We start from the raw sequence: 27001 nt of genomic DNA, 5'->3' as shown, positions 1-27001 counted from the left end.
AGTATTAAGCAGCGTACAGCAATCGCAGCACACAGTTGAAGTGTAATCGAAAGGTGAAGCTCCTTGCCAGGCTCTAGACTGTGCTCATCGTCACGCCGGAAAGGGACGCGTGGGGTGATGTGAGCTCAAGCCCGCTGCTCTCTGCCAAATTCTTTTATTTGTTGTTTGATGGTTTTATACTTTATGTTGGGCTGAGGCACCGCGCCCAAGGCTGGCCAAGCAGTTTACAGCCATGGGGGCTGCGGTGCCAAGGCCTCGGCCCTGTCTGCAACCCTTTCACACCTGTGCTTCATGCCGTGTCCTGCATCGTCACTTCTCAAGGCTGCTGCTATCATCCCAAGACCGTGTTTCCTCTATACTACATCATGTCAGCATCATAAATATTTTATATAGAGTAACTGCTTGTTACCACTATCTATATAAAACTCTGGTCGCGTTATGCCAAGATAAACAAAAGTAAAACTAGTCACAGGCACCTGGTCACTTAGAAAAATGGCTGTTATAGGTAAATGAGATAAAACAAAGTTGTAGGCAGGTGAGGGACAGGTCGGGGGAAGGAGCCTGGCAAGCCCTGGCCCTGAGGCCTTATAAACTCGCTAAAAAACTGAGCCCTTGCAGCAGTGAGCACTCCATGTGGAATGTGTTACAGCTGCTAAATGACTATTCTAAGGTGTAGAGCCAAGACAACTCTCCAGCACATGCCATCCTGCGCTCACAGTGTAAGAGCAGCTCTAACGCACGTAGCTGCCATGTCAGTGTGTGCCCGGCCCGGCCCCACGTTGCAGGAGCTCAAAGCTGAGCCCACACCCCTGCAGCAACTCAAACCCCCTGGCCCTCACCCTGGGCCCAGTCCTAGCTGCCCCAGCCATGCTCTGCTCGCTGAAGCCAGCAGCGTTCCTCCTCCTGCCCCCACCGTCCCTCCATCTCGTTTCTCTTGCGGAAACACCCTGGAAGTGTTCAAGGTCAGGCTGGATGAGGCTTTGAGCAACCTGGTCTAGGGGAAGGTGTCCTTGCCCATGGCAGGGGGGTTGGAACTAGATGATCTTGAAGGTCCCTTCCAACCCAAACCATTCTATGATTCTATGAAAAGGTTTAGCCGTTCAGGTGATGTACGGCTTGATGTCAGCATCAGCGTGTACCAGGGGGCAGCCCACAGACACCCCAAGCTGCATTTTCCAGCAGAGACAGAGTCTTTCTTACCCCACCATGACATGTCCTAAACCACTCATGACCCAACTGCTGTTCCCCAAGCCCACCTTCCTGCGTGACACCATGTTCCTGGGTCTGAGACTCCTGCGGGGCCAGGGCTTTGCTGGGTGGTGGTGGGGAAGCCCCAGTGCCATCTCCCATGGCCAGCTGGTACAGAGCAGACATGCGGGCACTGGCACCTCATCTTTACATTGCTTTATTTCACACCGCAACAAAACGAAGAGAACAGAGAAACCACTTTTGAATCCCGGCCCTTCCCCTGCCCCGTGGCTGGTGACACCGAACGGAAATAAATAGGTGGGGAGCAGGGAGGTGCCGCTTGCCCTGGGACGTAGCCATGGCCCCCCCAACACTGCCCTGGGACAGGTGACCCCGGGAGGCAGCACATCAGGTCCCCAGGGGGTGAATGCCCACCCTGGGCACTCCTCAGCAGCAGCTCTGCAGCCCCAAAGGACCCGGGGGAGACAGGGTGGAGGCAGAGCTGGGGGGCAGCAGGGGGAACCCAGAGTGGCTCAGCCCCAAGGTGATGGCTCTGGCCCTCAGCGGGGGTCTTGGCATGCCATCTCCCAGGGCTCCTTGGTCTCAGGGGACCCAGCACCCTCGTCTCCTTCCTGTGGGCTCAGGGCCCACAGCAGACTCCAGCCCCAGGTGCTCCTGGCTGGGAAACAAAGGCTGCAGTGGAGGGGGGTCAGTGGTGGAGCCAACCTCACTCCTCACCCTCCAGCTTGAGGCTGACACTGCGGGGCTTGGCCCGGGGCAGGCCGGAGGGTGCCGGTGGCGGCCCCCCATCCCGCTCCACCTGGCTGGAGCCCCGCGACCGCAGGAGCTGACTCTGCTTGCGTAGGAAGTCGACAGGCGCCGGGCAGCCGTAGGTACCTTTGCCCAGCATGGGCCGTGGGGGGTCCCTTGGGGGAGTGGGCCAGGGCTGCTGTCTCCAGCTGGGCCAAGTGGGCTACGTAGCCCTCAGACAGGAACGCAGGACGCACGGACAGCCTTAGCCAGCGGCCCCAGCCATCACACGCTCCCATCACCCCCGGTGGGGTCAGCAATTGTCCCCTGGAGCCCCAGCCCAACGCCAGCTCCACCACCATACCTGGCACTGGTTGTGGAACTTCTTGACGGCGCGGCCCACGATGTAGATGTGTGCTGGTGCGAGCCCCAGTGAGCTGTAGACGGAGATGTCCTTGGTGGAGCCATAGCCGGCGACAATGGTGATCTCTGCCTGCCCACAGACAGGAGGGTTAGGGCAGGGAGCGACCCTTCCCACGGGGACAGCCATCCCCAGGGGACTGGGACACCCTCTTTTTACAAGGGATGGTTGCAACACCCACGGGCTGGGAGCTGCCCCTCTGTCCCCCTGAGCAAGGGCCTGGTGCCATCTCTGCCATGGCAGCATGGTTCGGCTCCAAGCATCTCTGTCCGCAGCTCCGCTGACCCCCCCAGGACAGAGGCGCAAGGGCTGCAGCACAGCCTGTGCTACCCACCACTGCCCATGTGCCCCAACCACCAGCGTCCCCGTCCCCACCTCGGTGCGCAGGCTCTGGAGGAAGGCAGCTTTTTGGCGCAGGGGGTCGTGGGTGAGGCCGTCGCAGAAGGAGACGGCACCATGGGGGAAGTTGTGCTGGGAGAGCCAGGCCACCACACGGTGCTTCTGCATGTCAGGGCGTCCCGTCACATAGATGATCATGTAGCCTGAGTCCTGCCAGTGCCTAGAAGGGAATATGTGCTGGTGCCAGGAGCCCACACAGGGACAGTTCTCTTGGTGGGAAGCCACCAAGTATCTCCCAACACATAATGAACAGGTGCTGCCTCCAAAACCTTCCTCCTCCCAGGGATTTTATCAAGGCTGAAGGCGCAGCGGAGCTGTGGGGTGTCACAGCAGGCTTCAGGACAAAACTAGGTGCAGACTGCTTTTCTGCACCAGCATAGACATTCTATGAAAATCCTCTGGATGAGGGGGCGGCAGGAGATCCCTCAGCTCGTCCTGGGGCAGGCAGCTTGCTTCGATGCCCCCGCTACCAAAATAGGGTTGTCACCACACCGTGAAAAGGAGGGGGAGATCATCCTCCCTTATTTGAAGGCCACCTACCGTACAACGTCGACAGCGCCGGCCCGCACTTTGGGGTCACTACCCATGATGGAGACACTGGCAGTGAAGGAGCCGTCGATGCTGAACACGACCGACTCAGTGCCCCGGGCCACCACCGTCAGGTACGCCTCGGCATAGCTGTGGTCTCCCCTGGGACAGGGGAACAGGGAGGCTCAGCATCGCTCGGCTGCACCTCTGCCGAAAGGGCTGGAGGAGGAATCAAGATGGCAGCGTGCACCTGCGCCTCACCTGACCACCATGCGCACGGGGTAGATGCCGATGGCCAGAGCCTTGTCTGGAGGGACAGTGAAGGTCAGGCGCCCGCTGCCGCTCGTCACCTCGGTGCCATAGTACAGCCACTTCCCTGACAACGGCTGCGTCATGATGTAGATGTCCACCTGCAAGGGGGAAAAGGGCTGAGCACAGACCAAACCTCCAGATCCTGCTGCATCCCCAACCTGTAAGTCCTTTCGACCCTTTCCCACCATCCTACATAGGGTCCTGTTCAACACATCCCTTCCCCTGACATGGGTGACACCAGCCCCATGCCACCTCCTGGACATCTGCACCCTGTTTGATGGGGTCCTGTTGGCACCCGCGAGCCCAGCGGTACCTTCTCCCCAGTGAGCGTCACCACGTCTAGGGGTCCGTACATGAAGCGCCCGCTGAGGACCTGCGCTTTGCCCTCGCACACAATCACGTCGCTGGCCCGGTGGTTGGCCGTCACATTCTGCGGGGACATGGGGGGCTCAGCAGCCTGCACCGGGGCTGTGGGTGGCACCTGAGGGAGCCCCAGAGGCAGCACAGGGACCTTGCCGGGCTGCGGGATCGTCCTGGCATCCTCCAAGCAGATGGGAGCAAACCCTCCCAGCTGAATGGCCCCACAGCTGGGGGTCTGCTTTTGCAGGATGCCCTGGCAAAGTTTCGGGGTCCCACCGGTGGCAAGGCACGTACCCGGATCTTGACTTGGGTGCGCTTGCGCTGCCACTTCTCCCGGGGAATAGCAGGGCTGTAGACAGAGGTCTCCTCGCTCTCCACCGGCTGCGGCCCCTCCTTCTCCATCACCTGCCGAGCGGCACAGCCCCGGCTCAGCCTTCACCAGCCCTGGCGAGCCGTGCTACCCACCTTTCCGTGCCTGCCATACCTGGCGCAGGAATGAAGGCACCACATCAGAGGACTCCCAGTAGCTGGCATGGAAGAGGTGGGGCAGGGTGATGGTGGGGAAGGCGGTCAGGGCATCAGGGCAGTACAGCGAGTAGTCGATGCGCTTTGGTCCCCACCAGCGCTCCAGGACTGCGGGGAGAGCTGGAATGAACTCGTCCCCGGTGCACCCCAAGGGGCTGGCGTGGGATGGGACAAGCAGGGACGGCACTTACTCTTGACGACTTCACTGGTGCTGGCGGGAGTGGGGGGCTCCCCCAGCTCACTGCCTCTCCAGAAGCCCCCAAAGCTGCCAGTGGGGGTAGCGGGGGCGGCCACGTCCACGTCAGGCAGGAACAGGGCAGAGTGCGTCTGCAGAGCCTCCGCTGTGGAGAGATGAGTGAGACCACCCAGAGCCCCATGGGGCCACCAACTGCCCTGGAACTCCCACTCCAGCAGAGCCCCAAAGGGGCGGCCAGGGCTTCCATGTTCCTTTGCCCCCACCCCATGTGCTCTGGGTACCCTGGCAGGATACTGGAGCTCCCGACACACCCCAGAGTGGCTAGGACCATCCCAGCAAGGGATCGCTCACCCAGCAGGGAGGAGGTGCCATCACCCAGTGGGTACTTCTGGTAGCGAGGCACGCTGAGTGGCGGGATGGCATGGAAGGCCTTGGCCAAGAGGGGCTCCAGGCGAGAGGCGCAGGGGTCGGCGGCGTGGAAGAGGTTATAGATCTGCTCGCAGGCAGGACGCAGTTGGGCAACTGCAGCAGAGAGAGGGAGTCAAGGCTGCCTGGCCCGCACAGTGGGGACTGGGACAGGGCACAAGGGCTGGTGGGCACGGGGCAGCGCAGGTGGGAGCTCAGCACCTGGCGTGGAGAAGCAGGATCCAGCAAGAGGAAAGGCTGGGAAGGCAAACTGGGGACAACAGGGACAGCTGGGGGACAGGCTGGGGCTGACACAGAGCAGGGCAGGGACACTGGGGCACACACCAACACTGACATTCATACAGGCAGGGCTGGGTGTGCAAAGGGCTCAAACTCAAGCAGGGCTCTTTGGGGAGGTCCCGGGGGTAGTCAGGGCTGGCACCGCGGCTGCCGGGGGTCCTCACCATCCAGAGCGGGCATGACGGTCTTGCGCAGCGCGAGCACCAGCCCCAGCGGGGAACCAAAGAGGAAGAAGCTGGATACCTTAAAGTCCAGGCGGGTGCCAGCACCCTCTGCGCCATCACCTCTCCGTGGTGCCTCTGCCTCCAGCGGGGCCTCACTGGCCTGTAAGCTGGGACAGCGGAGCCAGTGGGCATGAGGATGGATGGCATCGTCCCACTCTCACCAGCCCGGGGGCGAAGCTGCAGCAGAGCCTTGTTAGCCCGGAGGAGCTGCTGGAAGCAGGGAAGCTCCAGCAAGACAACCCTGGACAGGCTGCTCCCACACACCATTCCTTCCCAGGCTGGTGCAGACAGGAAACTTTCTCTTTCCATAAAGCACAAAAATTAGTCGGGAGATGAGCAGGACTCCCATGGGGCCACACCACCATCCGCCTTGCTCTCACCTGCATGAGGAGCTGTGATGGTGGTCATCCTCCTGCTCCCGGCAAGGCAGTTGTGCCCCCGGCTCGGGGCTGGCTTGGCCTGATCCTGCTGCTCTGTCCGCCCCATCGGCCAGTGGGTCTCTGCTGCCACACAGCTCGGGGGAGATGGGCTCCATGCTCTGTGGGGTGAAAGGCAGCAAGTGCCCAGCCCCTGCTTAGCCACCACCAGCACCCTCGACCAACCCTGGCAAACCCCCTTCCCACACCCTCCCGACCGCGGTCGGGTGCCAGCACTCACCAGGCTGCCGCGGCGGCTGCTGTTGCGGCTGCCTCCTGAGCCCACCCGGCTCTGGCAGAGCGCGTCAAAGCCCAGGATGCCGCCCACGCAGTCCCCCAGCAGCACCACCTGCAGACGTCACACAACCGTGCTGAGGGCAGGCAAGGACAGAGCCCCGGAGCCCTCTGCACATGGTGATCATGGTCACCGGCTGAGTCAAGTGAAGCTTCCCCTCCAAATCCCCTCTCACCTGGCCACAGAAACCAGCTCCCTCCCCGGAATGGAGGAAGGCACTGTACACCTGGTTGGCGCGGGCGATGATGGCACCCACGGCATGCTGGTAGCTCCCCGAGGAGGTGGCCAGCAGCGGGAGGGCAGCCAGCGGGATATGGTCCTGGCTGCTGGACAGGGCTGTCCCTGTCATGGCTGTAGGGGCTGAGCCTGAGAGGGACACAAGCTGGGGTTGGGGGAGGCAGTGAATGGGGCTGCCACCATGTCCCCATCCCACCACACGACCCCAGGATGCTGCACCCGGAGTTATCCTCACCCCATCCCATCCCTTGCCCTGCATGCCATACCAGGAGGAAGGAAAGTCTCTCCAAGGCCACTACCTCCCTGGTCCCCTCCTGCAGCCCTGGGGTGGTTTTCCAGGGGGACAACCCTTTCCTCTCCCCGCAGCACGGTACTGGCCCTGACATACTGTGCCGCCATCCATACTTGGAGACGAGGGCGTAGGCAGCAGCGCAGATGGACGGACAGGGCACCAGGCGCAACGCCACGTGCCCCAGCGCCTCAGGGAAGTGGACGCGGGTGACAGCATCAAAGGTGGCCGCCAGCGTCTGCACATCTGCCTGCTTGGAGCCTGGCTCGCCCGCTCCCTGGTCCAGGATGTTGCCGCTGTGGAGGATGAGGAAGAGGGCGTGGATCCGGCACGACTGTGCTGCGTTCTCCACCGAGATGCCCTGCAGGAAGGAGACTGCTGCCATCGGCACCCGTGCCAGGGGGTCCAGTCTGAGGAAGAGGACGCGCAGGGAACACACCTCAGGGAAGCCAGACGCCCCTAATCCTTCACCATCCACCTTGACAGTGCTGGCTCCATCCCCTGCAAGCACACGGCCCCAGTGAGCCCAACTGGGTGTCCAGGTGGTGCTCAGCCCTGTCCTGCGACACCCATGCCAGCTCTGGGGCCAGGGCTCACCCAGCGCCTCATCCAGCTCTGCTGGCCGCTCCAGCGTGTCCAAGAAGTCATTGGAGCTCCACTTCGTCATCTCTTTTGCAAAGACCTCGTCGCTGTCAGACAGGTCCTCTGCAGTGGCAGGGAGGGAGCCATGGGTGGGGAGTCCACAAGGGACCCCCCGCCGGGTGCATCCAGCCCACCCTGAGCCAGTGCCTGGTCCCCCACCACCAAAACGCTGAACCACGGGGCTGCACCACCATACCATGGGCATCGAAAAACTCCTCCTCAGAGCTGTTCTCAGAGTCACGGGCGATGTTCTGCATCCGCCACTCGGATAGGCTCTGAGGAGACACCCCCCCTGCCACAGCACAGGGTCAGCACCCAGAGCCCCCCTGCAGCGACACCCTGCTCCTGCCCCATAGGTCACCCTTGTTCCTCCATCCAGAGTCCTCCAGGGAGACCCAGGGCCACCCCTGGGCACCCAGACCCCTCCAGGATACTCAGGCCAAGGAAGAGAGGGTCCCCCGACACATCTCTCATGGAGAGGCAGCGGGGTTGAGGGTCCCCATTGCAACCCACGCAGGACCTGGTCCCTCACCTCCATGCTGGGAAGAGTAGGAGGACCGGGAAGAGGTGGACCACTGCTTGGCAAAGCTATCGTCAGGGGAGGCATCGGTCACTCCCTGCACCTCGACCCTCTCCTGCCCACTGGCACCCCCTGGCTCCGGTCGCCCCTCGGGCTGGGTCCGGCGGCAGGGGGTTCCTCGGCCTCGCTGCACTTGGCCATCTTCTGCGCCAGCATCCGCGCCGTCTCCTCCTCCAGCTGCCGGATGTCCTCCATTGTCAGGTCCGTCCACTCGTCCTGCCAGCACCAAGCCTGGCGATGGGCACGCAGCATCACCTTCCGCAAACCTGCCACGGGGACAGCGAGGGGGGAGCGAGCCTGGGATGGCCCCCACGCTCCCTGAACCTGCCTTCTACCCCCTCCAGCAATGCCAAGGTTGCCGGTTACCGCTGCCGCTCACACTCACCCACATCGTGGATGAACTGCTCAATTTTGGACTGCATCCCCCAGTAGCGAAACTCCACCTTGCAGAGCTTGTAGGCGCACATCAGGGGTCCCCCAGCCGCCGCCTCCAGCCAGTCGTCCCCCAGTGGCCCCCGGCCCGTCTTGGCCGAGTGGTAGAGCTTGGGGTCCTCCTCAGGCTTGTATTCCCCAGGGGAGATGGGGGTCACGCACGATATCAATGGTGTCTGCGGGCGGGAACAGCACTGGTCACTCCGCAGTGCTTGGCAAGGGGCCATGGGCGGCGGGAGCCACCGTTGGGTGGAAAAGCGGGAAAAAACACACAAAATTGGAGGAGGCACCCATCAAATTATCCCCACAAGCTGTGCGCTGATAGCAAACATTCTCTATCCTGTGGCTATAACATTAAAGGCACCCTTGGGTGCACCCAAACATGTCCCGTCCCTGCGTAGGGGCCTGATCCAGCGCCCCACGGTGCAGCATGGCTGCGAGAGGCACCGGGGGCCGCGGGGGGAGGCATGGAGGCGGCGAGGCGTGCGAAGAGCTGGGTCTGACACACATACGCGCATTAGCTGGGAGATTTGGCAGCTGGAAGAGCAGCCTCGGCGACCCCGCGGGATGTGGGGGCTGGTGCTGAGGACAAGCTGGATGGAGCAGCTCAGTGCGGCAGTGAGCCCCACCAGCTGCCCCCTCTCCAGACCCGAGGGTACCCCAGTAACGAGGCACAGACACAGCAAAACAACCACATGACCCAGGAGGAGCCATCATCAAGCCGGGGGGTGCAATGGCAATGTCCCTGTCTCCCCAAAAAAGCGGTGGCCTCCCAGAAACTGGATGGTGTATGCTTACGGACAGCACCTAGGAAAACATGATCCAGCAGATCTCGGAGGTCCATTTGGGCCCAATCCTGCACAAAGTCTCCTGCAGTTTGACTGCTTTGGCCCCATCTCCAGGTCAGCTCCCTCCAGTCTAGTCTAGAGAGGTGCTGGGGGGCGGTCCCAGTACCTCCCTGCAGAGCTGTCCCCAGACAGCCCCCTCCAGCCCATCCCCAGCCTGTGCCAGATCCTGCATTTATTTGCACCCTGAGGTGCCTGCTGGCCTCTTCCTCCAGCCTGGGCCCAAAAAAAGGGGAAAAAGAGGACTTTTAAGACTCAGAAGCAAGGGCCAGTTGCAGGGCAGGCTCTGGAGCAGGGTGGTGGGTAGCTGAAACACAAAATTTTGCAACCCCTCCAAACCTCCGCGGCCTGCGAAACGCACCACAGGGTGGGAAAGCAGCCCGCAGCACCTAAACCATGGCAAGAGAGGCCGAGAGGACATCCCAGAGTTGGTGCAGGGCTGTGGGGGGGGCCACATCTCCCTGCCCAAAGCACAGCCCTGTGTGTCCCCCACTCAGTTATCCCTATGCAAAGGGTAAAGCACCTCTGCAACGGTGCCACAGAACCCAGGGATGCCCTGTGCCAACATAACCGCCACGGCCCAGCCCCAGGCTGACACACAGCAAGGCCAACACAAGCCCTTAAATCAGCGCCCAGCAGGCCAGCCGAGCAGCTCAGATGGTGGCATGCTGTGGTCAGTGGCACACTGTGGTCAGCGGCGAGGAGCTGGGAAACGACCTGCCAGCCCCGAGCACCTCCCGGCACCATCACTCACGTGACGACCAGCAGGTCTGTTTGCTTTTACCACTGCGTGAAAACTGGTGAGGGTGCAGTTATCCCTGCAGCTCACCCCGACAGCCCAGACCACGCGCTTGCTCTGCTGCCCTTTGAAACATGAGATGGAGGTTTAAATCTGTCTGTGCTACGAGGCACTGGGATGAGGGCAAGAGCTGGTAAAGAAAACCCCAGCGGGGTCCCTGTCAGGGCTGGTTGCTCCCCGGCCCCCCTCCACTTGGTAGGTAGCAGCCCCCGAGCTGCAGCGTGCCCTGCGGAAAGCCCACAGGACAGGAGGCGGGGGGGAAATCAGGTAGGGCAGCGGGCATGGGGCCGTGCCCTGCCAGCTATCCACTTGGCCCCGGTTGTTGCTCGGTGGTAACAGGGGACAGAATTTGTCTCCCCCAGCCCGAGCCGCCGCCATCCTGGCCGGACATCCCCAGTGCCGCAAGAGGCCAATGAGAGAAATAGGTCAGATGAATCATTTCCTCCAAGTGCCTATTTAGGCCTCCATTTTAAGAGGCAGCACGTCACGCTCTGCACTCCGGTGCCTAAAACGACCAGATCAACACCGCCGGGAAAGGGAGGCTGCAGCCACTGGGGCCAAACCCGCCAGTGAGGGAGGAATCCCACCCCAGGCTCCTGGCTCTGCCCGCTGGTCCCCTCAGCAAGCTGCGGAGGGGCTCGGACCTGGAGAGCGATCTGGAGCGAAGCCCTGGGAAGCAGGAGGTGGGAAAAATGAGGACATGCTTTTCCAGCTCTCCCAGCTCTAACTGATCCGAAATGCCCTGCAGGAGCATGGTGCAGGTTCCCACATACACCTAGAGAGGGGCCAGAAAGGCAAAGCCATGCCAGATGACGTGGGACAAGGGGCTGAGACATGGAAGGAGAAGGGAGCAGGCTGGCACCAGGGAGGGGAGGGCTGCAAACAAATATACAGGCAAGGGAAGAAGGCAGAGGACAAAATTGCCCCCCAAAACATCTTTAATGCAGACCCTAGTTTAGTGGCACTGCCAAGGATGCGGGTAGGGAGCTCAGGGCAGGGAGTTCAGGGTGCAGACACCTTCCCTTGCCAGGGTCCCCCCATCACCGTCCCCAAAACGTGAGGGCCAGCACGAAGAGCAAAGCCAAGCACGTCGCAGACGCCGTGGCACACCCACGCACCCAGCCCAAGGAGCATCACGTGGGAACCCCGGCGGCATTGGGTCCTGCCTGGTACCCCGAGCCAGCCTCGCAGCAGCTGTACACACCCAAAATCCTCTGCCTCTTCTCAGCCGCGCTCAGGTTGAAAACATTAGTCTGCTGGCCCGAGTCCGGCCGGTAGTACGTCTCGATCTCGATGGAGAACTTCTCAACGAAGGGGCAGGTGTACCTGGGGGACGCGTGGGGACAGGGCTGAGCCCGCAGCACGGCCAGTCCTACAGCCCACCCCATAGCCCACCGGGCCCCACCTGGTGCGGGTGTAGGGGTAGGCGTTCCAGGACTCCTCTTCCACCTGCAGAGCAGCCTTGGGGAGCAACGCCCGAAACCAGCTAGGAATGTGGGAGCCCACGTGGTAGATCTTGTGGGTGTACTGGCCGCTGCCACCGGGGCCGTCGCTGTAGGGCCGGTTGGCCAGGATCTCCACACCACTGCCCTCGCCGCTCGACTCCTCCCGGCTCTTCTTCTGCGGGGAGAGCCGCTGGGTGAGCACAGCACCCCCTAACCCCGAGACCCACACGCCCCTAAGGTCTGGCACCTCACAGGCCCTAGGGCTCCTGTACCCTCCTGCCAGTCCCCATGTGCTTACACTCCCCAGCCTCACACCTACTCCCAGGACCCCCTGCTCAGCTCTGTGTCCTCAACCCACCCAAACCTCAGTGACACTCCTGCACCTTGCTGAACGTTTGGGGCCAGCCTCAGGCCCCCTGCACCCCCCAATCTCCTTGCTCAGCCCCACAGCCCCATGCACCCCCCAGGCTCCATGCTCAGCCCCACAGACCCCTGCACTCCCCAGCTCTCTACACTCAGCCCCACAGCCCCTGCATCCCCCCAGCTCGCCATGCTCAGCCCCACAGACCCCCGCACTCCCCCAGGCTCTATGCTCAGCCCCACACCTCCGTGCACACCCTCACGCTCAGCCTCACACCCCCCTGCATCCCCTCACCTCCCCATCCTCAACTCCGCAGCCTCCTGCGCCCCCCACGCTCAGCCCCGCAGCCCCCCGCTAGGCTCCATGCTCAGCCCACAGGACCCCGCACCCCCCGGCCCCACCTGGATCATGTAGAGCTGAGCCACCTGGTACTCCTCCAGGCTCATGGGCAGCAGGATGTGGTACTCCTTGATGAGCATGGCGGCGGGGGGCAGCGCCTGCGGGGGCTGCCGTCAGCCTAGCCCAGCCCGGCCCGGCCCGGCCCGGCTCAGCCCGGCGCCCGCTGCGCCGCTCCCGGGCCCGCCCCGCTCCATGGCAACGCGCCCCCCGCCCGCTCGCCCCGCCCTCCCGCCTTCGGCTCCGCTCGGCTCTTTTCGGCTCAGTTCGCCCCCGCCGCTGACCCGCGCCCCGGCCCCGCCGAACCTGCCCTGCTCCGAAACGGCCCCTCTGCTCGTGACATCACGGCCCGTTCCCACGAAGATAGCCGTGACGTAGGTAGGGGGGCATGACGTCAGAGACGGGAAAGAGGCGAGCGCCGCTGCACGGGCATTCCGCGTGTGCCGGCACCGGCCCCGCCGCCCCACCCCCACCCCCGGCCCCAGGATCACCCTGCGGGCAGAGGCGCCGCCACCGCCGGACTTGGAAAAACAGTACGTTTATTTTAAAAAAAAAAAAAAAAAAAGCCCTTTTTTTAGTGTTAAAGAGGGTTTTGCACATTCCCACACCTGTCGGCCTGGGGCACGGTTCCAGAAACTCCTCACCCGGCCCAGCTCCAAACGCTTCCCATCCTGGCCCTTTCCGGGTACTCCTCTCACCGGTGGCAGCCCCCGGGGCACCGACACCGCCCCCCGCAGCGCTCCCCCGTGTCCTCCCCATCACCAGCGGGACCCCACAGCCAGCTCGGCACCCACCACTCGCCTGCTACAGGGACGCAGCCCGAGACAAAGTCCCAACCATGTCCTTTATTTATAAAAACAGGCATTTATAAAGACAGCAGAGAGCGCCGGGGGAGGGGGGGGGGGGGGTCACGGGCAGCACGGCGCCCCTCCCCCCCCGCCCCCTGCCGCCAGCGGGGCAGGGACACCGGGGGTCCACGCGGGGGAGCGGGGGTCCCGGGTGACAGCAGCCGTTACGTGCGGGCGTTTCGCTCTGTCTCTGCCAGGCACTCCCTGACCAGCGCCCGGGCGTGGATGATGCCTGTGGGGAGAAGCAGAGGAACACCCCACATCAGCCTCGCCCCGCCCCGACCTCCCGCGGGACACGGGACCCCCGGACACGCAGGACCGGGGCCGGCCGGTGTCCCTCCCGTCCCTACCCCGCTTCAGCCGCTCCATGGCGCTCTTGCTGCCGGCGTAGGTGGGCCGGATCTCCTTCCCCATCTCCTCGATGACGGAGAGCAGGTCGGTGTAGGTGCTCTGCGAGCCCTGAGCCCCGGGGGGCTTCATCGCCTGCGGGGCGGAAGGCGGAGGGGCTGAGGGCCGCCCCCACCCCCGGCCCCGCCGCCCGCCGCCGCCTCCCCGCGCCTCACCTGCACGTAGCCCATGGACGGCGGCCCGAAGTCATTGAAGAGGGGCCGGAAAGGGGCGGCGGCGCCGGGGACGGAGCCGGAGGGCGACGGGACACTCGTGGCTGCGGGAAAGGGAGCGTTTTACCGGCTGCACCCCGCCCCACCCTTCTCCGGTACCCCCCCTTCCCCCGCGGTTACCGGGGGCTGCTCTCACCGGCGGGCGGCGCCCCGGGCCCCGGCGGGGCGGGGCTGGCGCTGGCGGCTCCGGGGGTAGCGGGGGCAGGAGCGATGGGCTTGTAGGACATCCCCGACGGCCGCCCGCCGCTCCCCGATCCCTGGAGCGCGGCGGGGGTCGGTGGGCGGCCCCCCGCGCTCGCCCCGCCGGTTGTAACCGCCGCCGCCCGCCGCTCCTCAGCTCAGCCCCGCAAACCCGACCTGACCCGGGGAAAGCGGAGCGCGGCGGCTCCGACTCGGTACCGCTGCGCAGGGCCCGCCGCGGCCTGGCCTGACCCGGCCTCCCCCCGCCGGCACCACCGCTCGCCCTGATGACGCCTGCGCGCGCCGCCACGCCAACGTCATCGCGCCGCCGCGCACCTCCCCACCCCGCTCCGGTCACTGTGGAGACACGCGGCGTCGGCTCCGCCCCTTTCTCCACCCCCGCGAGACCGCCGCCGCCTCCTCATCCCCTCAGGGGGCGGCGGGGAGGGAGTGAGGGGGGCTCCGCCGCCGCGACCCCCGGTACCGGCCCAGGCGGCGCCACCGGGCCCTGGCGGCCTCCCCGCGCCGTGCAGGTCGTGCCGCTGAGGAGAACCGCGGCGCCGGGGGAACCCTGTGTCACCCCCGCGGCCTCGGTCCTGCGCAGGTGAGGGGGTGCCGGGGTGCCGGCTCCCTGCGGGGCGGCCTGCCGGGGGTCCGCAGCTCCCGGCCCGGAGCGGCGCGGCGCAGGGGCGGACATGGCGGTAGCTGCACCCGTGAGGGTACCGCGTGGTGGGGGACAACCGCGGAGGCAAGGGTCGCCAGTGAATTCCGTTTAAACTCAACGTAAGGACAAACAAAAGTCTGTATACAGAGAGAGTTTTTAATTTCAAAAGGGCAAGATTGAAAAAATTCACAAATTTCTTCAGACTTTCCCCTAGGTGGGGAACATAACCCGGAAGAGAGGATTTCCATAACTCAGAGGTGCAAAAATTACCCCAAACCGTGTTCAGGGCGGGGAGCCTGCCCCCAAAAGCAGAGGGATGCCTCACCCGCGCGGCGCCCGACAGAGCAGTCTGGGGTAGGTCTGAGCTCAAACTGCAGTAACAGGAGACAGGCTGCAAGTTACGCCGTAGGGTCAGCCCTAAATCACAGTGTGGGTCAACGCGAGGGGCTCAGCGGTGGATATGGGGGTCCAAATGAAGGCTGGAGGGATGAGCCAGCAGGGCTGGGGCACAGCTGGAGGAAGAGGGGACGGCTCGTTTCAAGTTTCAGGGAACAGCAGGTGGGGTGAGGTCAGGGTGGGAATGGGGACGCTTTGGGGTGCGGAGCAGCAAAGAGCAGAGATCAGGGCAAGAGCAGCCGAAGCCCAGCCAAGTTCTGTGCCACAAAAGGGGCCCGGCATCAGCCCTGGCGCCCCATGCCGTGGTCAGACCTTGGCGGCCGGGCAGGCACACGGCCGAGGGCGAGTCTGAGCGCCTCCGGCACTGAAGAAGCGAGGGCCTCGCCTCGGGCTTGGGCGCCATGCTGCGCCAGCACGGCCCCAGCTGCAGCAACCAGACCTGGGCGTCTCCTCCGTGGCCCCTTCCTCTTCGTAAGGCACAGCAGGGGCTCGGGTCCCATGTTGGCACGCACGCCCTCAGCGCGACATCATCCGCACAAACTCTGCCAGCAGGAGAATACACACAGAACATCCCCAATATTCCCAGGATATTCCCAGCCCCCCTCCCTGGCCCTACCTTCGAAGTCCACCAGACCATCCCGTTGAGATCCACATCCTTGAGGATCTCGGTCCACCTCCCGGTCGTTGAGCTGCTGCCCCAGCAGCTTGCGCATGGCCTCCCGCAGCTCTGCCATGCTGATCTGCCCGTCCCCGTTGGTGTCAAACTGCACGGCAAGCACCCATCGGTAATGGCTGCCCTTGGCGTGCTGGCAGCCTGCCAGCCTGTCCATGCCCAGGCTGTCCCCCCGTCCCATCACTACGCGGAAGGCGTCGCGCAGCTCTTTGATCCCAATCATGTCCGCCGTCTCTGCCAGCATCTTGGGGCCCATCAGCTCCACAAAATCATCAAAATCCACCTTTCCCCCAGCTGTGGCAGAAGGGGGGTGTCACCGGGGTGGAGGCCAGGGGTCACCAGGGGCAAGTCTGGCTGCTGCGGGGCAGAGGGGGTCCCCGTGCCCCACCACCTACTGATCTGCTGGACAGCTCGATGAGCTCCATCTCAGTGGCATGTAGCCCATGGTCCGCATGCACTCGCCCAGGTCCTTGTAGCTGATGTACCCATCGTGGTCCTTGTCGAACTCCCGGAAGGCCTGCTTCAGCTCTGAGGGCAGCGTGGCATCACTGCTGGCACGCAGGCACCGCTGCCCACCCCCACCACCTGCTCCTACCCACCCCATCGCCTACTGCAGCTGAGAGAGCTCCCAACCAGGGCAAAGACCCCCCACCCCAGCCCCGCAGAGGGCAGCACCTTACCTTCGATCTCTTCGGGCCGCAGCTCTCGGTCCTGGGAAGGAGAAAGTGGGAAGAGCCGAAGGAGGGGTCCTTCTCCCACGGATCCTCCCAGGGATCCTGCCCTAAATTCTCCGCTGGCTCACAGGCGGCTGCAAGGTGCAGCCAGAAGCCCAGTGCCCAGTGCGGTGCGTGCGCGTGGTGCGCAGGGAGGGGGTGGGTGCGTACCAGCTGGGTGATGGCGATGCTCTGCCGCAGGAAGATGCAGGCCGGCCCCACCAGCCCCTGCAGCACCGAGTAGTTCTGCAGCGGGGGAGACTGTGCCGCCTCTGACGCCTCCTCAGGGTCCCCAGTCCTGGGGGCTGGGGTGCTGGAGCGCGGCTTCCCATCCTGCGGGCAGAGCGGGCGTCAGAGGCGGGCGGAGGCGGGCGGGGGAACTGAGCCAATGAACCCCCCATGCTCCTCCTGCCCCCTGGGCGGGCACAGGCCAGCCTTACCTTGGAGAGCCTCCGCTCAGGGGTCTTGGTGCAGTTGCCCATGGCTGGGGGCTGCCCCCACACCGCAGGGCATGCCTGGCCCCAGGGGGCTGGCTGGCGCAGTCCTGGGGGCTGTCGCCCCGCTGGGGCGAGCCGGGGCCAGGGCCGGAGGGAGTGTGATAGCAGCCGTGGCTGCGCGAGGATTTGAGGTTTTATGGAATATCTGAGGATATGCAGGGCAGGCGGGGGGGGCGCCGCGCCCGCGCACAACACATAATCCCCCGGATTATTCCCGCTCCGGCCGCTCTGCTCCAGATGTGGGGAGCTGCCCAGCTGTTCCCCAGCGCCCCAGCCTCCCCACGGGGGCACTTAGGCCCCCTGGTGCCTGCCAGCCCTGCCGTAACCCGGCTTTCCTCCCCCGCTGCTGGTTACCTGCCCAAAGTGGGGGGTCGCTGGGGCCCCAGCTCCTTGGTGGCCCACCGACACTCCGTGGGGGATGTGCCACCTTGGCTGGGCTGCCCCCGGCTCCCCAGGGTGCTCGTGGTGCTGAGGCCCCCCTTCCTCCTGAGCCGTGGGGCTGGGCAGAGACGTGGCTGCCCCGCTTGCCAGGGCCGTTGGGGCGGGAGGTGCCCTGGCAGGCGGGGGGTGCAGGGCTGCCAGTACCCCGCCGCTGGGGCCCGCGGAAGAGGAAGAACATGCTGCCTGCCACCCCGTCCCACTGCTCACCACTGGCCCCTGCTCCCGCTCTCTACCCCCGGGGCCAGGCAGGAGGGAAACCGGATCCCCCGGGCCCGGCGCTCCCCCCAGCCCCGCTCCCTCACTGGGACGAGGCCACCGCCAGCCGCGGGGAACATGGCCCCAAACGAGGGGAGCGGCCAGGGGAGAGGGGGACCTGCCATACTCGAAGAGGGGCCCGGCTGGAGCAGAGGGGAGCAGCGCGGTGCAGCCCCCGCGGGGCGCTGGGGGGGTGGGAGCGGGGCGCCCCGGGGGGTGCCGGGGGGGGTGCGGGGGGCCTCCGGTTTCATCCGCCGAAAACCCGACCCAAGCCCGGGCACGGGGGCACGTGTCAGCGCTGGCGCGGCGCCAGCATGGCCACGCCCTCTCCTGAATGGCCACGCCCTCAGCCACGCCCTTTCATCGTCTGACCACGCCCCCGCCGTCTGACCACGCCCCGAGCTGCGGCCCCGCTCGACTGCGTCACCGCCGCGCCACGCCTGGGGCGTGACGCCACCGCCGGCGCGACGCTGCGGGGGCGCCTGAAGGTGACGGTGGTCCCGGTTGCCGGTGCCCGCCCCGCCATGGCCGCCCGGCAGCTGCTGGCGTTGCGGCGCCTGCCCGCCGCCTCCTTCTCGGTGAGCAGGGACGGGGGGAGCGGCGGGGCGATCCGGGACGGGTCCCGCCGGTATCGGTATTACCGGTGCCGGTACTGAGTCCGTGTGTCCTCGCAGACGGCGCCAAGAAGACGCAGTTCGGGTCGCTGCGGGATGAGGACCGGATCTTCACCAACCTCTACGGGCGGCACGACTGGAGGTGAGTACCGGGGAGGAGGGAGGGGGTCCCGTCACGGCCCGTCCCGTCCCGGTGCCACCGGCCGTGCCATGCCCGCAGGCTGCAGGGCGCCCTGCGCCGCGGCGACTGGTACAAGACGAAGGAGATCCTGCTCAAGGGGGTGGACTGGATCCTCGGCGAGATCAAGGCCTCGGGGCTGCGGGGCCGCGGCGGCGCCGGTTTCCCCACCGGCCTCAAGGGAGTTTCATGAACAAGCCCCCGGATGGCAGGTGAGACCGGCACCGGCGCCGCGGCAGCCCCCTCCCCACGTGGAGGCCGGCCCTGACAGCACCTGCCCCCCCAAGGCCCAAATACCTGGTGGTGAACGCAGACGAGGGGGAACCGGCACCTGTAAGGACCGGGAGATCATGCGGCAACGACCCCCACAAGCTGGTGGAGGGCTGCCTGGTGGCGTGGGCGCGCCATGGGCGCCCGCGCAGCCTACAATCTACATCCGCGGCGAGTTCTACAACGAGGCCTCCAACCTGCAGGTGAGTGGCGGGGGGTCGGCCCCGCTGGCCAGGGAGGGGGAGCCCCTAGACTCAGCCACCCCTTTCCGCCGTAGGTGGCCATCGGGAGGCATACGAGGCCGGGCTGGCTGGGGGGGGATGCCTGCGGCTCAGGGTACGCCTTCGACGTCTTTGTGGTGAGGGGTGCCGGAGCCTACATCTGCGGGGAGGAGACGGCGCTGATCGAGTCCATCGAGGGCAAGCAGGGCAAGCCACGCCTGAAGCCCCCCTTCCCCGCCGACGTGGGTACGTCCCTGCCCCTACTGTGCTTTGCTCTGCCCCACCACAATCGGCCTGCGTGGCTCTTGGCAGCATGAGCCCTAATTTCATCTCAAATGAGGCCGCTCAAGAGCGGGACAAACGGTGGCAACCGGAACAAAGCAGTTGTCCCCAGGCCACCATCCTGCTGCAGACAGAGCCTGGCTGTTGAGAGCTACCGCTGCTTCCAGGTGTCTTCGGTTGCCCCAACACGGTGCCAACGTGGAGACGGTGGCCGTGGCCCCCACCATCTGTCGGCGGGGGGGCGCCTGGTTCGCCGGCTTTGGGCGGAGAGCGCAACTCAGGGACGAAGCTCTTCAACATCTCGGGTCACGTCAACAACCCCTGCACTGTGGAGGAGGAGATGTCGGTTGCCGCTAAAGGAACTCATCGAGAAGCACGCTGGTAAGTGCTGCAGGCCACCCCACCGAGCTGCGCTGGGCTGGTGCTGGGCCCAGCTCAGCCTGTCCTGTCCCCCCTTTCTGGCAGGAGGTGTCCGTGGGGGCTGGGACAACCTGCTGGCCGTCATTCCGGGGGGCTCCTCCACGCCACTGCTCCCCAAGTCAGTGTGTGAGACTGTGCTGATGGACTTCGATTCCCTGGTGCAGGCGCAGAGCGGGCTCGGCACAGCTGCCGTCATCGTCATGGACAAATCGGTAAGGGAGGGGCCCCCTCCACGGCCCCGCTGTGCCACAGCAGGGCCCTCACCCTCCCCTCCCTCCCCAGACCGACATCATTAAAGCCATTGCTCGCCTCATCGAGTTTTACAAGCACGAGAGCTGCGGGCAGTGCACCCCGTGCCGGGAAGGTGAGTGGGGGGCCGGGGTGGGCCCGGGGGCCACACCGCAGGCCCCTCACAGCCTTCCCCTCTCACAGGTGTCGACTGGATGAACAAGGTCATGGCGCGGTTCGTGCAGGGCAACGCACAGGTGGCCGAGATCGATGCGCTGTGGGAGATCAGCAAGCAGATCGAGGGCCACACCATCTGCGCCCTGGGTGATGGCGCAGCCTGGCCCGTGCAGGTGGGGGAGGTTGGGGCCAGGAGCAGGGTCTGGGGGGGCCGGCAGCCTTCCCCCTGCCCTGCTAACTCCACCCTATTTGCGCAGGGTCTCATCCGCCACTTCCGACCCGAGCTGGAGGAGAGGATGCGGCGCTACGGGGAGGCTAAAGCCCGAGTAGCATCGGCATAAGGAGCTGGCAATGGAGCAAGGACTGCTGGCCACGGTGGCCCTACCCTTTCCTGCCCCTGGGGGCTTCTTTGGGGCAAGGGGATTCTCACTGCAGTTGGGGGTCCTCAATAAACACACCGTGCTCACGGGCTCCTCTGCTGGAGTGGGGCAGGGTAGTCTGTGGGCATAGAATGGGGGGAAGAGACTGCTGGAGTGCTCTGGGTCCTGCCTCCTCTGGAGCAGAGGATCACACAGCCGGGTCTGGCTACCCCCAGACCAGAGATCCTGGCTTTCCGTGAGGCTCTGCACCCCTCCATGGGGACCCCATGGTCCCCATCACTGCTGTGGTAGCACCAGGCGGCTCGTGCCTGTACTAGTGCCAGGAGACAGCTGTTGTTGCCCTCACCCCCGTGGTGCTGGTGCTGAGGGCCAGCCATGCGGCACGACTTGGACACCATGGCATAAGTAGTTCAAACACAGCTTTTTACTAAATCAGTGTGTTATGTCAGCCATGGGCTGTGGTACCGGCGGGGGTCAGTGCGGTTTCCCTGCGGCAGCTTCCTCCTGCCCATCCCCGTGTGCACAGCGAGGTCAGCCTACAGGTACCTGGCGGATGAAAGACATGGCCCAACTGGGGCACGGGGAGTGCTCCACCTGTGTGCACGCCCCCAAAAAGTGCCACCCTGGCACCTGGGGCAGGCGGGGGCCACCTCATGCCCCCCCACATCAGGCTGAGCTCCCCTTGAGGGGCCGGGCTGGGGGGGCTGCGGGGTGGCACATGGGTCTTCCTGTGGTAGCAGTCAGGTGCCAGCAGCTCCAGGGTCAGCTCGGTGATGATGGCCGTCAGCCCCCACACCTTGTGGGGGCCGTTGAGGAAGACGGGCAGGGTGTAGCGGTAGTGGTCGGCAGTGCGGAAGTGAGTGTAGCCCTGGTTCTCCTCCCGCAGGAGGTGAGCCAGGGCCAGGGTGAAGACGTCCTCCACCTGCTAGTGGCACAGGCAGCAAGGGGGTGGCCGGGGCGGTCTGCCACAGTGTCACCGGGGGAGCTGGGGAAGGGGATGCTCACCCCAGGCAGGGGACAGGGTCAGTGCGTGGTCACCCACCTCATTGGGGTTGGGGGTCAGTGTCAAGTCCTCCAAGGGCCCCAGGTTGGCCACAACAGGAGCCACTATCTGTCCCCGCTGGAAGGTGCATCAGCAAGGGATGGGGGTGACAACTCCCCCTCCCCAAAGTGCCACCCACTCACCTTGACTCCCTGGACCCAACCCCAGACACCCTATGCGTCACCCTGACACCCATTGTGTGTCCCCCAACATCCCCCTTGCCTGCAGCCAGTGCCCCATGTCCCTGTCACCCCACACCCCTGTCACCCATGTCCCCACCACCCTGCCCGTATCCTTGTCACCCCCTGTCCTTTATGTCCCCAGACACTCTGTGCCCCCAGACACCCTCCATCCCCTCCTCCCGGTGTCTTTGTCACCTCGTCGTCCCCTCCCCCCGCCCGGTGCCCGGTACCCGGTCGGGCAGCGGCCGCAGCTGCCCCCAGACGCTCGGGACTCCCAGCGCCAGCCCCAGCTCCTCCCGCGTCTCCCGCAACGCCGTGGCCACCGCGTCGCCGTCCGCCGGGTCCCGCCGGCCCCCGGGGAAGCTGCAAGAGGCAACGGCGCCGTCAGGGCCGGCCCGGCCCCGGTGCCCGCTCCCCGCCGCTGGTACCTGACGTCGCCGCTGTGGGGGCCGCCCAGGCGGCGGGAGCGCAGCGTGAAGAGCAGCGCGGGGCGGCCGCGCACCGAGCACAGCGGCACCAGCACGGCCGCCGCCGCCGCCGCCGCTGCGCCCCCCCGCCTCCTCGCCGCCAGCTGCGCCCGGCACCGCCGCTCGCTCTCGCTGCTCAGGAACCCCCCGCCGCCGCCGCCGCCACCCGCAGCCGGTTCCGCCATGGCGCCGGTACGGGAGGGCAGGCGGGCGAGGAGGACGTCCGGGACCGGCCGCCCCCGGCACCGCCTCCCGAGCCCGCCCCGGGCACCCCGCGGCGCTTCGCCAACGGCTGTGGAACGGCCCCGCCGGGTGTGCGATCCCCCGCTCCATGGGCGTGCAGCCTTCCCTGCTGGGTGTGCGACATCCCCGCGGGGTGTGCAAACCCGCCGCCCAGCTGTGCACCCCCGCTGCCGGGTGTGCAGCCCTCTCACCGCGTGGTAATGCCTGCTCCAGCTGTGCAACCCTCCAGCCGCACGTGCCACAGCCCCTGCCGGGCGTGCAACCTTCTTGCTGGGTGTGCAAGAGCCCCTGCCAGGTGTGCAACCCTGCCACTGGGCATGCAACTCTCGATCCAGCTGTGTGACCCCCTCCACCAGGTGTACAACCCTCTGAGGGGGTCCCACCACCACCCTCTTTCACAGCCCAGATGTGCCATCCTTTCCCCCGTCCCTGTCACCAGCCATGTTTTCCCTCTTGCCTGGGCCTGGGGGTGATGTGACACCTCCGTGGGTGCTGCACCCAGGAACACCAACTGTGCGATTGATCCCATCTCTGCCCCTGCCGTTACGGCCCCAAGGGACAGGAAACCGAGGCACAGCGCAGAGAACTCTCCTCCCAGGGCTCTGCCCCACAATTATCCCCATCCATTAATGAGCGGTCTCCAACCCCGCTGGGGCTGGGAGGAGCCCCTGGGGTAGTTGGGGCTGTTGCTCCCCAAGCACCTGCGACACTCATCCAGCCACTCTTTAAAACAAGTGGTTATTTGTAAGGGGGTGATGGTTCTGGGGTTCGTTATCCAGCGGGAGGTTTCCTCCATCAAAAACAGCCTTAATTGGGTCCAAGGTCGGGAAGCGGCTCCCAGGGCGTAACCGTGGGAAGCGGGAGCAGGATTTCTGCTACAGATTTACCAGGCCGCCTCAGCAACACCAAGACTTTCAGGCTAAAGACAAGACAAGATGTGGGTGTCAGTCCCCACGGGGACAGGACGGACATGACAATGTCTTATGGGACCAATCCAGCACCCAGTCCAGCCGATGGTGCCCACGGAGGGCCTGTGTGGGTGCCGGGCCGACAAAAATGGGAGGGACTGGTGGAGAATGGCCAGCTTGCCATCCCCCCAAAAAGCCCCTAGCCCCATGACAGACTCTCACAACATCCACCTTTATCTCTCAGCATTAAATGATTTTTAAAAAAACGTATAGAAATCACCACTCTTCCATAATTCTTTGCCTCCAGAGCCCGGCACCAGCTTCACAATTCCGCTCTCAGCTCCAGCTTCAACGAAACCTCCTCTCCTCCCACACATACCGCTTCCCTGTGGGTACCTTCCGGAAAAAACAGGCTGTTCCCTCGGCTCATGTTGCCCTGGAAGGGGGAGATGACCACCACTGGGTGAGTTAGGGCTGCCCCGAGCCCCAGCACAGTCCCTCCAGAGCCCGCAGGACTCCCACCTGGCTCTTCTCCACAGCCAGGCAGCATCCCAGTGCTGCCCGCTTACCTCCCTGCGCAGCTGGCTCCAGCAGTCCAGCCAAGAGGAGTAGGTAGGTGCATAGGGAGGAGACCCCCAGCCAGCCTGAGGAAGGAAGGGGAAACCCTCAGGGAGTTATTTCCACTCAGGGCCAAGCCAGTGGGGCAGGATCTGCCCCCCCTCCCCACTGCAGCTCCACGCTGGGCTGAACCCCAAAACAGCCCTTTCAAGGCTTGGCTCCTGCCCATAGATGCCCCAACGCCGCAGCACTACTGACGAGGGATTAACCCCATAGCAAGTTTGAAACTTCTTTGCCATCCGGGAGCCTTGGAAAAGGAGTTCCAGAGCTGATCCAGCGTGGAGGGAGGTGGCCATCACCCACGCCAGCCCCTCCAGGCAGGGGCTCACCCTCACGGTGGGGTAGGAGGCGGTGGCAGACTCACCCACAGTTATTAACGGCCATCAGGTTGGAGACCAGCACGAAGGGGTAGGTCAGCATGCTGGCGAAGAACTGCAAGGGAGAGTGGGGCTGGTGGGCAGCGGCCCACTGACGCTGCAGGGATCCCACGCACACACACTCCCCTCCGCGTGGGAAGAACAAACCCCAGAGGATAGGGTCCTCAGGGACCCCCTGGGAGGGAGCTGTACTCACGCCAGTGACTGCCTGTGAGTAACTCTTCATCTCAGCCATGGTGGAGACCTGCGGGAGGAGAAAAGGTGCCTTCAGCCCCCATGGAGCCATGCTGCCACCCCAAAGTGGGGCCCTGCCTTGGACTGTCCCGAGCCTCCCCTGGCCCCCACCACTGTCAACTCAGCACCAGCGCTGCCGCCATACTGCCCCCCCACACCCTTCCTCCCCGAGCAGTGCGCGGAGACCGTACCCCGTTCTCCAGTGCATACGTGTTGATGAGGTAGGCCAGCATGTTGCAGAGCCAGAGCGAAAGGATGTCCCCGAGGAGCCGGGGGATGAGGCCACTGAAAGAGAAGAGGCAGTGGGAACATGAACTTAGGGCAGAGCCAGATCTGGCTGCACAGGGAGCTGGGGAACAGCCGGTGGGAATGGGAGGGAGAAGCTGATCCCGCAACAGCCAGGTGAAGGGGGAACACTCTGTCCCGGAACAGGGATGCTCAGACAATCAGTTCCAAAAGGACACGGGCACAGAGGGGAGCTGCCGCAGGGGCTCAAACCATCCCCCAGCCACCAAAGGTAGGAGTCCGGTGCTCCCAGGGGAGGTTTAATACACCTTCACTCTGTTTTAAGGTCCCCAGATGCCAGATGTCACTGCCAGTAGCTACAAGGCAGGGGCTTGGCAGATCCATGCCAGGAAGCCCTCCAGCAAGGGCAGAACGGGAAACCACGCGCCCTGGCAGCATCCAAGGCCAGGACAGAGCGCTTATCAAGCCCGGCGAGATGGGAAGAGTAGAGCTGCAGCACTGCAGCTGGAAGAAGAAGTAACACCCAAGTGGCAAGCAAGGCCTCTAGATTTCGGGGAGGGACCCTCCTGCCCTCCAAGGCTCTTGTTGTCAGCACTCACGCGAAGAAGCCCAGGATGCCCTCTTCTCGGTAAATCGTGGTGAAGGCGCTTAGTGTCCCACTGGGCCAGGGAGGAAAAGGAGAGCACCACGGTCAGAGGGGGCCCTGTGGGCGGGCAGCCCCTGCCATGGCAGCCCCCAGCCCCTCCACCTTGCCCTGTACCTGTACTTGGTCTCCCGGCCGATGAATTGCACCATGCAGCGCAGAGTGATCACTGCAGGCAGAGACGGGCAGCGTGGTGGTCAGGGGGGCGCACAGACACCCCACGGTGACACGGGAGTGACAGGCGCCCGTCACTCAGGTCATCAGGCCCAGGCACCAGCTACAGAAGGGGCACTTACCGTGAAAGGGGTGAGTGATGAGTGTGGCAGCAGAGCGAGCAACCATCTCTCGGGAGGTCTAGGGAGAAACAGGCTTCAGGGCGAGGGGGCGGGAGGTGGGCGACGGGGACGCAGCAGGCAGAGGGCTCAGTGGTGCCAGTGTTGCACTGAGCCCCTCTTGCACCTGAGCAGACCCAGCACCCTACTCCTCCTCCTCACCTCCTTGAGAACCTGCTCCAGCGAGGAAACGGGCTCCTTCTTGCTGGCTCCAGGCTGGAGAGCGGAAGAGGCATCAGGCAGGGAAGAGCCCCCCTCAAAAAGGCACTGCTCCCTCCCCACCACCCCTGAAAAGACCTGACCCCTCCAGTGCAGGCTCATCAGCCCCTCAGCACCACCAGAGCCCCCGCGCAGGGAGGGAGGAAAGTTTCACTGGGGGAAATGGCCTTGCACCTACCTCAGCCTGCTCAGCCTCCTGGTACCGCTGGGGAGGAAAGGGCCAGGTTAGCACAGTCGTGGGGGACGGGGAAGGCCCTGACAGCGCTGCAGGGATGAGACACAGGGTCTCCACGTCCCCAGCTGCTGGCGGCAGAGCCCCCCTGGGGCCGGCGGCGCCGTCCCCGCTCCGGTACCTGCAGAACTTTGCTGTGCACGACGGTGCCGATGGCGCTGGAGCAGAGGCGAGGGGTGAGGCCCTTGAAGAGTCCCGCTCTTCCATCGACCTTCACGATGTGCTTGGCTGGGGACGGCGAGGGCCCGTCACGCCACGCAGGACCCCGCCGCCCTCCACGGGGGACCCCCACGCGACCACCGGCCCCGCGGAGCGAGCGACACCGGAGAGCCGCGCCGCCGAGGCAGACTCACCGTAAGCGAAGAGGCCGGGCAGCTGGTAGACCTGGCGCCCGAAGACGTTCCTCCCCAGGGTGGGCGGCAGCGGCTCGTACCCCACCTGCGGCGGGGACAGGCAGCCTGCAGCCGCCGCCGGTACCGCGCCCGCTGCCCGCCCCCAGCTCTCCGTTACCGGCCCGCCCTTACCTGCACCAGCACCTTCACGTACATGAGGGGCTGCGAGAGCACAGTCAGCCCCGAGCCCAGCAGCACCTGCGAGGCCGCGTCCGCCATGGTGCCGCCCCGGCGTCACGGTCCAGAAGGACACCGCCGCTGCCGCCGCCGCTTCCGCTTCCGCCCTCCCCCCGCCCGGTATTTCCGGCGCACCCGCCGAACGCTTCCGGCCAGAGGGGTGGCCCGCCGGGTCGTCATGGCAACGAGGAGGTCTCCCCCGTGGCGGCGGGGCCTGAGGCGTCGCCACAGTAACGGGGGCTGCGGCACCCACGGGGCTCGTGGGGCTTGAGGCCTCGCTGTGACCT

At 65.1% G+C, this 27001-nt stretch overlaps 6 protein-coding genes across 6 annotated transcripts; 1 reads left to right on the top strand and 5 right to left on the bottom strand.

Moving 5' to 3' along the window:
• Positions 1-1915: 1915 nt before the first annotated feature.
• On the bottom strand, positions 1916-12428 carry PITPNM1 (phosphatidylinositol transfer protein membrane associated 1). Its single transcript, XM_086613254.1, is given in 27 exon segments — positions 1916-2110; positions 2112-2202; positions 2298-2431; positions 2735-2918; positions 3299-3448; positions 3548-3696; positions 3912-4028; positions 4253-4363; positions 4443-4591; positions 4675-4824; positions 5031-5201; positions 5549-5715; positions 5989-6146; positions 6266-6373; positions 6495-6653; positions 6655-6685; positions 6962-7206; positions 7285-7346; positions 7443-7550; positions 7684-7779; positions 8020-8157; positions 8160-8333; positions 8453-8651; positions 8653-8675; positions 11348-11469; positions 11549-11763; positions 12351-12428. Coding segments are annotated over 27 exon segments (3684 nt in total).
• Positions 12429-13307: 879 nt separating this feature from the next.
• On the bottom strand, positions 13308-14040 carry CDK2AP2 (cyclin dependent kinase 2 associated protein 2). The gene is made up of 4 exons (XM_086613307.1): positions 13950-14040; positions 13757-13857; positions 13544-13676; positions 13308-13425 (listed from the first exon to the last, which is right to left on the bottom strand). Exons 1-4 carry the CDS (start codon positions 14038-14040, stop codon positions 13358-13360), a joined length of 393 nt encoding a protein of 130 aa, XP_086469433.1. The 3' UTR covers positions 13308-13357.
• Positions 14041-15569: 1529 nt separating this feature from the next.
• On the bottom strand, positions 15570-17555 carry CABP2 (calcium binding protein 2). The gene is given in 11 exon segments (XM_086613280.1): positions 15570-15595; positions 15670-15817; positions 15911-16020; positions 16118-16156; positions 16159-16254; positions 16407-16437; positions 16607-16772; positions 16880-16968; positions 17019-17097; positions 17303-17441; positions 17444-17555. Coding segments are annotated over 11 exon segments (1035 nt in total).
• Positions 17556-18156: 601 nt separating this feature from the next.
• Positions 18157-20498, top strand: NDUFV1 (NADH:ubiquinone oxidoreductase core subunit V1). Its single transcript, XM_086613270.1, is given in 16 exon segments — positions 18157-18214; positions 18307-18388; positions 18467-18603; positions 18606-18636; positions 18712-18820; positions 18822-18851; positions 18853-18897; positions 18972-19161; positions 19365-19385; positions 19388-19464; positions 19466-19546; positions 19548-19578; positions 19663-19829; positions 19900-19981; positions 20050-20195; positions 20280-20498. Coding segments are annotated over 16 exon segments (1371 nt in total). The 3' UTR covers positions 20364-20498.
• A 349-nt stretch (positions 20499-20847) lies between these two features.
• On the bottom strand, positions 20848-22278 carry NUDT8 (nudix hydrolase 8). Its single transcript, XM_086612967.1, has 4 exons — positions 22055-22278; positions 21857-21989; positions 21445-21522; positions 20848-21324 (listed from the first exon to the last, which is right to left on the bottom strand). The coding sequence occupies exons 1-4, from the start codon at positions 22276-22278 to the stop codon at positions 20848-20850; spliced, it is 912 nt and encodes a 303-aa protein (XP_086469093.1).
• A 1199-nt stretch (positions 22279-23477) lies between these two features.
• On the bottom strand, positions 23478-26789 carry MTCH2 (mitochondrial carrier 2). Its single transcript, XM_086613282.1, has 13 exons — positions 26670-26789; positions 26499-26583; positions 26267-26373; positions 26092-26118; positions 25857-25910; positions 25659-25716; positions 25480-25531; positions 25319-25378; positions 24665-24758; positions 24436-24483; positions 24227-24294; positions 23814-23888; positions 23478-23680 (listed from the first exon to the last, which is right to left on the bottom strand). Exons 1-13 carry the CDS (start codon positions 26754-26756, stop codon positions 23671-23673), a joined length of 825 nt encoding a protein of 274 aa, XP_086469408.1. The 5' UTR covers positions 26757-26789; the 3' UTR covers positions 23478-23670.
• Between the last annotated feature and the right edge of the window lie 212 nt (positions 26790-27001).

The sequence above is a fragment of the Tauraco erythrolophus genome, chromosome 6 (genome assembly GCF_009769465.1).
Source record: "Tauraco erythrolophus isolate bTauEry1 chromosome 6, bTauEry1.pri, whole genome shotgun sequence".
In the NCBI taxonomy this organism is placed as follows: domain Eukaryota; kingdom Metazoa; phylum Chordata; class Aves; order Musophagiformes; family Musophagidae; genus Tauraco; species Tauraco erythrolophus.
This window is presented reverse-complemented; position numbering and strand designations above follow the sequence as displayed.